General features: G+C 42.5%; 1 protein-coding gene across 1 annotated transcript in view; it reads right to left on the bottom strand.

Moving 5' to 3' along the window:
- Positions 1–12,500, bottom strand: part of plcb1l (phospholipase C beta 1-like) — a 163,319-nt gene that overhangs the window by 253 nt on the left and 150,566 nt on the right. The window contains exon 33 of the mRNA XM_082147359.1: positions 1–1,837. This exon is cut by the window's left edge and continues 253 nt beyond it. Within this exon, the coding sequence (XP_082003485.1) occupies positions 1,646–1,837 (192 nt within the window). The 3' untranslated portion in view covers positions 1–1,645. The remainder of the gene's footprint in view (positions 1,838–12,500) is intronic.

The following is a 12,500-nucleotide window of genomic DNA, read 5'->3' as shown; positions in this document are numbered from 1 at the left end:
GTGCTTTATAATATCAGATGAGCTTCCCTAATATTGATAAACCTCTTTCACACACTTCTTACATCGGGAAACGTTCACATCAAGGACAGAGTCTGTTACTTTACAGTTCTTCTTTACTTGAAACTACTTTGGTCCAAACTGTTTTTCTTCTGACAGAAGGGTCATAAACCGTTGCTCATGGTCAAATATTCCTCCATGTGGCACATAAGAATCTCCATATTAAACAGTAGATGATGGCGCTTGCAACGCCGGGATCACGGGTTTGTATCCCAGAGAACTAACAGAATAGCTTAATCGCAGTGAAAGTCGCTTTGGATAAAAGTGTCTGCCAAATGCATAAATGTTGTAAATGAATGTTTTCCCTTCACATCACATTTTTGTACATGCAAATGAATCACTTGTTTTAATGTCCATGTGTTGTTATATATATATATAAAAGAAACAAATTCATATAAAGTCTAAACAGTGGCAGCCATGTCTGGATGTGCCCTAAGTAGTGCGCTTAAGTAGTCTAACATTTCATATTACAGTTTTTTTCGATTGCTAAACGACAGTGAGCACAACTGGAGCTACATGTGCAAAACTCTAACTACAGTCTGCACTACCAACAGTCACCTGAGCTAAACAGTTCACATCACCTGCAAAACTCACTCCAAGCAACACAACTCTTAACACACGGCTCAAAACAGGCTCAGTGCAGCCAAACACTACACACAACCCTCACTGAGATAACACACACTGTCACTCAGAACACACTGCACAACCCTCACTGAGATAACACACACTGTCACTCAGAACACACTGAGAGGAAAAACACTAGCATCAAACACCAATACAGAAAATACTAACTTTTCATCTTTACAGTTTGAACAATTTCAGTGACTTCATACAAAGTAATATTTTCTTCAAAGAAAAGAGTGACATTCTTTCACATGATTTATTTAAATTTTTAGAACATAATTCTTTAAGGTAAATGAAAATTAGCAGTTTGCTTCAATAGTCTGTGGTAATTTACGGAATTACAGTAATGAGAAAAAAAAGGTAGAAACTAAAAGTACATACTGTAATTCAAACAAATAATTGAGGGGCTAATCCTGCCTCTCTCTAGCATCAGGACACAGTCAGCAGTGTTTGAAAGGCACAAGGCTGAAATCTATTCTGTTTTGAATGTGTGGTTCACAGTTTTGACAGCAGTGTGTTAGCATTTGAACAAAGTGCTGTAAATCCACAGTGTTGTGCAGGTTGTGGTTAAAGTCATGGGATAAGTGTGTAGAGTTTTGAAAACTGTGTTCAAGCAATGAAAAACGAACTAGAGTTTGGTCCACATGAACTGCTGCTGTGCAGACTGTAGTTAGAGTTTTGCACATGTGACTCCAGTTGTGCCCACTGTCGTTTAGCAATCGAAAAAAAACTGTAAATAACTGCTCAAACATCAGCAAGACACTCAGACAGTAAGACTCGTCTACACATACACGCATATTTAAATCCACATAAGCAGCAAGTTCTTGTAAAAACTAAGTTTTAAAAGTAAGAAAAAAAGAAACATTATTTTTTTATGTTGTTCAAGTAAGTCATCCAGTCGTCACTCTAAAGGTGCACATTAAACCAGGGAAACTTCAACGGCGTATGAAGAACAAGCTCAAGCTCAGAGTGTCGTGTCGAACACTTTCTCGGAAGATCCCGACTCCGACCAGAGCGTTTCCGTGGAAACGGGAAGACCGCCTCCGCTGTTCCTCGACTTGGCTTTACAGGCAGCAGAACCCTGAACGAACTCCTGGATTTCCACCGGGAGCCTCCGGAACTTGTCCTGATATTCCTGATCCAGCTCGATCTGAAGCTGCAAAACACAGAACCACGTGAGGAAACCCTGAGCAGAAGAAGCTTCTAGATCAGACCCTCTCAACCGTGCTGGACTCGTTTACTGCAGCGTTTCCCACTCTTTTATCTTATAGATGATGGTTTTTGAGGATCACAACCCGTCTGATATCTCTGACCTCATGGGAAGCGTTTCTCCTGGTCAGAACAGTGGCGTGTCTTACAGCAGCTAAACCACATGTTTGGGTCGCGATCCACCAGTTGAGAACCTCTGATCTAGAACATTGTCGCATTATCAGCGCTGTAACATGAATAAACACATGGATGCTTGACCGCAGGAGCCTGAGGTTAAAGGTTTAACATTAGAGATGATCTCAGAAGATCCACAAGCTTTATTAAGTTAGACAGCAACAAGACTTCATCTCAGTGGATTCTCCTGTTTTTCTCCAGGCACAGACTCCCCTAGTGATTAAAGATGTCAGAATTGTATTCATTCTGACCCAATAATTGCTTTACTGCTTGTTTGACTGATTAACTACCCCGCTCGATCTCCAGGGAACGGTGTAATTAAAGAAAGCACCAAAGATGAATTGTGTCAAACACTATGATTGTGTAAGAGCTTGTGTGTGATCTGAGAGTCTCTGGCGCTGGTTTCCTCAGTTCAGGTCTAGGACTCTCTAGGGCTGCCCTGACTAAAGATTTCTCTAGTCGACTAGTAGTCGTTCATTTAAGCAATTAGTCGACTAATCATGCGTTTATATTAATAATCCATAAATCATAATAATGTGCCTTTAATTGCCTATATAAAACACAGTGCAATCAGCGCACACATGGACATATATGATAATGTGAAAAAAACATTTGAATAATTTATTGGTAATGTTTTCTGTGTTTTCGTCTGCAGAGATTAAGACGACGATGCCCACTCGTCATCTCCGCAGTGGTGGACTCATTTCAAATGGATTACATAATCAGAGAATATTTATTTTCATTGGAATCTGTTCATTCAAATGTAGACATTTCAAGCTTTCTATAGATATATTTCTGATGTCTGTGAGTTTCAGGTCATTTATGTGATGCGCTCAAGTTCAAGACCGAATCGACAGAAAGCACCATTATTTTACACAACGTTTTGATGTTATTGTGAGTTTACAGAAATAAAAGTAGACCCTTTACAGTTTGCATTACTCTTATCTGTATGACCAAAAATGACTAAGTATTTTAAGTTAAATGCAGTGATGTGTGTGTCATGCAGTAAACACACTCTCCACACTAACACTTGGCTATGCGCCTAATAATGGCGCACATTAGTCTAGGTTAGCATTAGAGAGTGGACTTGTAAAGTTGCTGCTACTTACATGTTTTAAGTTATATTAGCCATATTTGATGGCGATAACTGATCGATAGGCGAATGGTTGGATTTCCAGCCTTTGTGATTTCGTTTTTTTTTTTTTTTGCAACTAACCGACTAATAAAATCTTAGTCTTTTAGTCGACTAACGGTTAGTGGACTATTAGGGGGCAGCCCTGGTACTGTCATGCACTGGTTTGAGGAGGTGAAGAAAAGCAGGTACAAGAGAAGCCTGTTTACCAACACCGAAAACTAAAGCAAACCTCAGCCAAGTATATTTGCACAACCCAGTTCGTCAAACCGGTTGAGCGGCGTCATCCCAAAGGTCTCCTTCTAGAAATCATATTTCCAGCATCTGAGTTCAACATGACAGGGCCAGATGGATCCACACAAAGCTGACCCACTTATAGAGGACATCTGCTGTCCCCCTGCTGGCCGAGACACAGGCCCGGATTAAACCGCATCTCAGATCCGCTGGCACACGCAGAGACGCCCGAGTGTGTGTGTGACGCCCGAGTGTGTGTGTGTGACGCTAATCTGCGACTCCTGTCGACCTTTCCCACCTCACGTCTTTATCACCCACCGCCGGTGCGGAGACAGAGGCCGAGACACACTCTGTCAGTTCAAAGCTAGACTAAAGACACATCTCTTTGACCTAGCATACACATAACACATTATAGACTTCTATAATTCAATGTTAGGCTGCATAGATTAGGTCAGCCAGAACCGGGAACACTTCCCATAAATCCTGATGTACTCGTTACATCATAAGAAGAATAGCGTCTACGCTAATGTTAGTCTTTCTGTTTATCCCGAGGTTAGCTTTCCTGTAGCTCAAACAGTAGAGCGCTGGCACTTGCAACGCCGAGGTCATGGGTTCGATTCCCAGGGAAAGCAAGAACTGATAAGAATGTATCATGGATAAAAGCGTCTGCCAAATGCATAAATGTAAATGTTAGCCTGCGCACATATATATTCAAATGCTCATACCTATAAACACATATATGCATGTGCACGCCGTCACTGTTTTCACAGATTCACATTTTTTAAGTTTACACAGAGATAATGTTTTTTCAAAAAAATAATCAAACTTGCACCTTGGATCCTGTTTCAAAGTTTGCGTTCTCGAGCTCCAAACACTGTTGTTGTGTGAATGAACGGCCAGAACACATTAAAAGTTTTCAAAAATACCAAGCCGTTCTCACAGACTCTACGGCACAAACAGCGAGAAATAACTCTGGATCCGTTTCCCTGTGAGCCATTCGATTCCCTCGAGTCATTTCAGCGCTTCCCTGTGTGAAACTATACAGCAGAAGCGTGGTGATATACAGTACACTGACAGATCCATTCCCACTAGCCGTCAGTGGAGCTGGACTGGGGATTCACACACCCACTTTAAGCCAGTCCAAATCCTATTATTTGTGTATCCGATTGGAATCTGATCTAAAATTATTGATGTCCACGCTGTGTATCGCAATTGTTCAGATCCGATGTGTGTGTATGCAGCTCTTTCGTTTTCTGGAATATCTACATTGGTTTCTCTGGCAGTGACGTTGTGTTGGTAGGAAAACGCCCAAAACAGCAACAACCGGAACAACCCGGACAACCGCAACATGGAGGGGTTTGCAATTCAGATGTTGTCAAATTCTGAGGCAGCGTCTCCACCGGTTTATATGTCTCTGTTATATTGTCATTCAAGTAAGTTCAGTGATGGTTCATTTTTGTTGTAATAAAAAAGTTATTGATTTAGTTCATTTATATATATAGTGGCTCTGGAGAAAACCGTGATGTCATCGTCCAGCTCAGTTCAGTTCTCATATAATGGTGTCAATGCAGGAGATCAATAATAGTGTTGAATATTAAATGTTACATTTAATGTACCCAACTAAGCAAGCCAAACGAAAAAGGCGAAAAAGGCGACAGTGATCTGAGAAACTCCTCAAACTCCAGCGGTTCGCCCCCGTTTCACCTAAAGAGGCCTGGAGATGAAAGCACGGCCCATTCTAGTTCTGTTCCCTCCCGACTCAGTTAAATATGTCTTTCCTCAAAAGACTCGTCATCTGTCAACAATCCACACACACTCTCACGTCCAATCCACACACACTCTCTTAAAGCGCTGAGGGAGGAGAATGACCTTCATCCACATCTGTCCTAATTCTGCTCCGCCATCGAGGGATCGAGCTTATGAAATCTAGATGAAATGTTCCCGTTTCGCACTCGTCATGTAACCGTGTGTGTGTGTGTTCACGAATGGTTTAAACTCTAAAGTGACAGTGCCCAGCAAGCAATTTTGCGTTTAAAAGACGTCTAATAGCCGTCCAAACACAGCCCTGATGTCTAGGCTAAAACAAGGCAAAACTTGGGCTGTCAGTGAAAATGTAATAGACGTCTCACCAGAGCCCAAGATTAGACTAGTCATCAATTAGATAACAAAGAAATGAAATGAGTGAAGAAATGAAACCAAACGCCATATAATCACTGTTTACTTTGCTCACATGATGGAATATCATACATCTCGCAAGTTATTCTGGCAAAAACGACATGTAACCAAATTCAAGGTTATTTTGGCTAGAAATGTGTTACTCTTAGCCGGACTATATCGGGTCTATAGTTAACCTACTCATAGCCGGACTATATCAGGTCTATAGTTAACCTACTCATAGCCGGACTATATCGGGTCTGTAGTTAACCTACTCATAGCCGGACTATATCGGGTCTGTAGTTAACCTACTCATAGCCGGACTATATCGGGTCTATAGTTAACCTACTCATAGCTGGACTATATCGGGTCTATGGTTAACCTACTCATAGCTGGACTATATCGGGTCTATAGTTAACCTACTCATAGCTGGACTATAGAATAGAATAGAATAGAATGAGGCATTTATATAGCGCTTTCATATGTACTACTGTACACCCAAAGCGCTTTACAATCATATCAGGGAATCTCTCCTCAACCACCACCAGTGTGCAGCATCCACTTGGATGATGCGACGGCAGCCACAATACAACGGCGCCAGTGCGCTCACCACACACCAGCTTTAGGTGGAGAGAGGAGAGAGAGTGATAGAGCCAATTCAATGTAAGGGGATTATTAGGAGGCCATGATTGGTAAGGGCCAGTAGGTGGAATGTGGCCATCACACCGGGGTTACACCCCTACTCTTTACGAGAAATGCCATGGGATTTTTAATGACCACAGAGAGTCAGGACCTCGGTTTTACGTCTCATCCGAAGGACGGTGCTCTCTGACAGTATAGTGTCCCCGTCACTATACTGGGGCATTAGGACCCACACAGACCACAGGGTGAGCGCCCCCTGCTGGCCTCACTAACACCTCTTCCAGCAGCAACCTGGTTTTCTCAGGAGGTCTCCCATCCAGGTACTAACCAGGCTCAGCCCTGCTTAGCTTCAGTGGGTGACCAGTCTTGGGCTACAGGGTGATATGGCTGCTATATCGGGTCTATAGTTAACCTACTCATAGCTGGACTATATCGGGTCTATAGTTAACCTACTCATAGCTGGACTATATCAGGTCTTTTGCTGGGTGGAGACCTCAGCATCTGATGCATGAAATCAAAGCATTGAGAGTGTATTCTGGTGTAAAGAGCTCTGTTGGTGCTCCTCGGGTTTCTATCGAGTGACAGAAGTTCCCCTGGCGAGAATCAGGAGGACCGTGTGAATTATTAATGAAGAGCCGCTCATCAAACACACGCGTGTGCCAGAGAGAGTTAGCGGGAGACTCAATCTGCTCCATCTGTCTCTCGCTCTACACACACAAACATTACAGGATCTTTGACACTAGCATGACTGAAATACCACAGCGTGTTTTTAACATTACGCTGCTATTAATAGTTAATTTAGAAATGAAAATACTCTGTCTTCTCAGATCACGTGCTGTTGTCCAGTGTAAGTAAGGAATTATGTATATCCGTCTGGGTGTTATTGCAAAGTAAAGTCTTGATCAGCCTTAAAGGGGTGCGCTTAGCGTTTACAAACTGGGACATGAAATATTGATATGAGAAGAAACCCGGTAACACTTTACAATAAGGTTCATTAGTTACAATAGTTAATTTATTTACTAACATGAACTAACAATGAGCAATACATTTGTTACTGTATTAGTTAATATTTGTTAATGTTAGTGAATAAAAAATCCAGCTGTTAGTCCATGTTAGTTCACAGTGCATTAACTAATGTTAACAAATACAACCTTTGATTTTAATAACGTATTAGTAAATGTTGAAATTAACATTAACTCAGATGAATAAATGCTGAAGAAGTATTGCTCATTATTAGTTCATGTTAACTAAGGTAGTTAATTATTGTTAACTAACGAATCTTATTGTAAAGTGTTACCAGAAACCGTTTTAAAATTATTATCTTATAACCCTGTATAATAAACAATCATTAACTGTAACATTATCATTAACATTAAACTGTAATAAACAATCATTCGAGCAACAAGGCGAACACTTGAACAATATTACCATAGGCCTGTTATAGCTGAAGTCCTCTGGGTTTATTTTACAGTAAATACAGTCGATAACTGAGGCTGCGTTTGAATGAAACAAGAGACATGAAAGAAGCGTCTCAGATACCTGGAGCAGAGTGTTGCTATTGACGACGGTCATTATTGACGAATAATTGACCTCGGAATGTCACGACTGACCAATCAGAATCAAGCATTTCAGAGAGTCATGTAATAAGATTTTTTCCCCCATATAATACATAAAACACAACAAAACTATCATCATTTGCTGAATAGAGAACAAGATTTGTGAGATGGTTGAAATATTCCTGTCAGTATCACGACATCAATAAAGAGAATCCTGCTATAAACGAATAAAGCACTGAGAAACCATCATTATTCCAGGAGTTTCCCTGTTCTCCGCGCATCCTGAGGCTATTACAGGGTTAATAGTGGGATGAGTGTTGCCATGGAGACGGCACAGATCTGTGTTTATGAAGTCACAGGACTGTTCAGTGTGTGTGGCCGATAGCTTCATTCAACATCAGCGTCTGCCACTGTCACACGACAACAAGTGTACAAACACCTCAGAAACAGCACAAAATCAGCATCCCAAAATACACACTGTACATTAGTCCAGAGCTTCGAGTTCAGCTCTAACCCTCTGCCTGTGACCCTCTATTAACTCGTTCAGGTGTGTTTGATCAGGACTGGAGCTGAACACCTGCAGTGTGTACTTACACGCTTATTCTGTGCACTATACTCTTATTCTGTGCACTATACTCTTATTCTGTGCACTATACTCTTATTCTGTGCACTATATTCTTATTCTGTGCACTATACCTATAAGTGTACAAGAACAAAGGAGACCGCAGCGATTGCAACAACTACCGGGGTATCTCCGTCCTCAACATCGCTGGCAAGGCATTCGCCCATGTCACCCTGGTGCGCCTACAGACCCTAGCTCCCGCATCGACCCAGAGTCCCAGTGTTGCTTTAGAGCCGGCCGGTACAACTGTAGACATGATCTTCTCACTACGCCAGCTGCAGGAGAAGTGTCGAGAGCAGCAGATTCCCCCCACAACTGTTGGCTGTCTTCACCTCGTTTCATGATTTGCTTTAATGACCAACATCTGAGTCCTTCCCCATCAGCAGCGGAGTCAAACAAGGCTGTGTCCTCATGCCTTCGGCATTTTCTTCTCCATGCTCCTCCAGTACACCTTCAAGGACTGCAGTGAGGGAGTCTACATCCACACCAGGGCTGACGGCAAGCTGTTCAACATTGCTCGTCTCCGCGCCAAGACTAAAGTCACAAAGGTACTCATTCGTGAGATGCTCTTCGCGGCCGACGCAGCCTTGGCGGCCCACACTGAAGATGGCTTGCAGCAGCTTGTCAGTCGTCCTACGCCTGTAAGGAGTTTGGACTGACCATCAGTCTGAAGGAAAACCAAAGTCATGGCCCAGAAAATAGACTCTCCAACCATCGCCATTGATGGGCACAACCTGGAAGTTGTCGAGAACTTCACTTACCTCGGCTCCACCATCTCCAGCTCTCTCTCCATCGACACAGAGATAAACTGCAGGACCGCCAAGGCAGCAGCGGCAATGGCCAGACTGAACCAGAGGGTCTGGAACAACGCTAACCTCACAGAGAGGACCAAGCTGTGCGTCTGTAAGGCCTGCGCGCTCAGCACACTCCTCTGTAGCAGTGAGGCGTGGACCACTCACGCGAGGCATGAGAAGAAACTCAACAGCTTTCACTTGAAGAGTATTTTGCACATCCAGTGGCAGGACAAAGTACCTAACACAGAGGTTCTGGAACGCACCGGCATTAGAAGCATGTCTGCCATACTTATCGAGAAGCGCCTTCGTTGGCTCGGCCACGTCAGGAGAACGGGCCCAGGCCGCATTCCCGAGGACCTACTGTACGCTGGCAGAGGGCTCCCGACTGACTGGACGTCCACGACTGCGCTACAAAGATATCTGCAAGAAAGACATGAAGCTGTCTGACATCAACGCTGGCACGTGGGAGAGCCGGGCAGAAGACCACTCCGCCTGGCAGCCTGTTGTCAGACAGGGCGTACAGAAAGCCGAGGAAACCAGAAATAAAAAACATTCAGAAGTCGGGCTCTATAGCCACTCGCGAAGGTGCAGATAGAAAATCACAAAAGAATTACATAAATTGGAAGCTACACCATCGTCTCCTGTAGACAGAAGGCTTATTTAGTGCACTATATACTTTTTATCTGTGCAATCTACTCTTATTGTGTGCACTATACACTAACACATAGTGCATGAAGTGTCTAAAGTTCCACACTTTGTTCTTTTCGGTTTATTAAGTGCATCATCTGAGCACTTTTTCTTGCTGAAATTTTCAGTGAACATACTAATTGCACTTTTATATATTTATCCATTTATTTATCCCATAAAATGGTATAGAATAGAACAGAAGAATGTGAAATGGGTTGAAGGGCTTATGACGCTAATGTTCCCCTAACAAACACTGGGAAGTTCATGAACACACTGCCAAAGTCAATCTGAAAGTCATATATAATCAGCCAGACTGAGGCGTGGTGCGCGCGTGAATCCGTGAGCAGGACGATATCTCACACACACACACACACACACACACACACACACTGAGGTGTGACAGCAGCTTCTATTTAAACATCAACACATTCTCAAAAGGTGCGTCCCAATTCACGTACTTATGCACTACTCTCTGCCACTTCATAGTATAGATAGTTCAAGTAGTGTTCATATAGTGGAGCGGCTAAGTGCTTATGTTTGGCAGAATCGTTCAGTTTATGATACAAGCGTGAAAATTGGCATGAGCAGTCTCCATGGCTCACTTGACAAGAAAATTGTCTGAGCCACTTGAAATTTCAAGATGGCGGCCATTTTTCAAGATGGCCGACACCTTAGTGGAGCAGTTAAGTGATATAGTGGTTTATTTGGTGATACAAGCATGAAAATTGGCATGAGCAGTCTCTGTGGGTCACTTGACAATAAGCCACCTACAGCTACTTGAAATTTCAAGATGGCGGCCATTTTTCAAGAAGATTTTTAATGGAGCAATTAGGCTTAAGAAATTATTTAGTTGGTGATACAAGCATGAAAATTGCCATGAGCCTAATTGCTCCACTAAGGTGGTGGCCATATTGAAAAATGGCCGCCATCTTGAAATTTCAAGTAGCTTATTGTCTAGTGACCATCAGAGACTGCTCATGCCAATTTTCATGTTTGTATCACCAAATAAACCACTATATCACTTAACTGCTCCACTAAGGTGTCGGCCATCTTGAAAAATGGCTGCCATCTTGAAATTTCAAGTAGCTGTGGGTGGCTTATTGTCTAGTGACCATCAGAGACTGCTCATGCCAATTTTCATGCTTGTATCACCAAATAAACCACTATATCACTTAACTGCTCCACTAAGGTGTTGGCCATCTTGAAAAAAGAAAAATCTTGAAATTTCAAGTGGCTCGGACAATTTTCTTGTCAAGTGACCCATGGAGACTGCTCATGCCAATTTTCACGCTTGTATCATAAACTGAACGATTATATCACTTAGCCGCTCCACTAATACTGAAAATGTTTAAAAGAAAGAAAGAAAAAAAAAGTGCACTTTAAATGCATTTCTACGTTCTGTCACTGATGGAGTTTGGGTTCCTGCCACTGTCGCCTCTGGTTTGCTTAGTCGAGGAAACTTAATATTCAACAGTATGATTGATCTGACTGAACTGAGCTGATGATGACATCACGGTTTTCTACAGAACTGCGTTATAGATGAAATGAACTAAATAATTGATGATACGGAAACAACACTGAACTCACTTCAGCTGAACAACAAGCATCATTTCCCTGTTTATCACTGTGAAGCTGCTTTGAAACAATCTGTATTTTATAAAGAGCTATAGAAATAAAGATGACTTGACTATAAGTGTTAGCACTGTTGTGTCCCTCCACAGCAGATTTCATGAGGGAAAGTTCAGATAGGCTCTGCTGGTAGAAGAAGTTAACCCAGCTGTCAGGCTTTATCTCTGAATCTGAGATGTTTCTGCTGGTCTCTGAAGACCCAGATGCTTATAGCTGTCCATTAGTGCCTGATCCAAGGCATAGAAATAGGTCAGGACACTCTCTCTCTCTCTCTCTCTCTCATGTTTCAGAGGACAGGGTTTCAGCTTCGTCCTGGTTGCTTTAACTTCAAACCAGTTCCTGATCTAAACACAAGCACAATGAAGCTCAGAATCCGCTGACTCTTCCTCACGTGTTCAGTGTCGTCATCGATCAGTGACGGTCTGAAACCCATATCACAGAATAACTCCTGTAATCACGAGAATCTGATGGGGACGCAAAGATCTTCATCATTTTCCAGTCCGTTGTGAAGCGTCTGTCTCTCATCTGACGTGTGTGAGTGTTTAACAGCTCAATGACGCCCTCTAGTGGATCTGAACTGATTAAACATGCAGAGGCTCAGAAGCATCACAGCAAGAGAGAGAAACATCAGCCTTTATCAGTGGCAGTCTGATCCTGATCCTGATCCTGAAGAAGCTCGTGTTCTCTGAGCAGAAGAACAGTTTCTATGAGTGTAAATAGTGCGTTTCTCTTAAAGGGACAATGTGTGACTTTTTAGGTATTATATTATCTAAAATGAATATTTTTATTCATAAATATGTCCTCAATGGTGTACAAATACCTCTGCCAATTATCTGACTTATCCTCGTAAGCGAAGAATTGATTATCTTTATATACATGGGACGGGTAGGTCCACGGAGGCTTCCATGTAGTTCCGCCATCTTGAAAAACTATAATAGCAGAGAGGGACAAAAAGTACTAGGCCAACGCGTTTTCGTTCAGAGCCA

The sequence above is a fragment of the Leuciscus leuciscus genome (assembly GCF_965113295.1).
Source record: "Leuciscus leuciscus genome assembly, chromosome: 19".
In the NCBI taxonomy this organism is placed as follows: Eukaryota; Metazoa; Chordata; class Actinopteri; order Cypriniformes; family Leuciscidae; genus Leuciscus; species Leuciscus leuciscus.
This window is presented reverse-complemented; position numbering and strand designations above follow the sequence as displayed.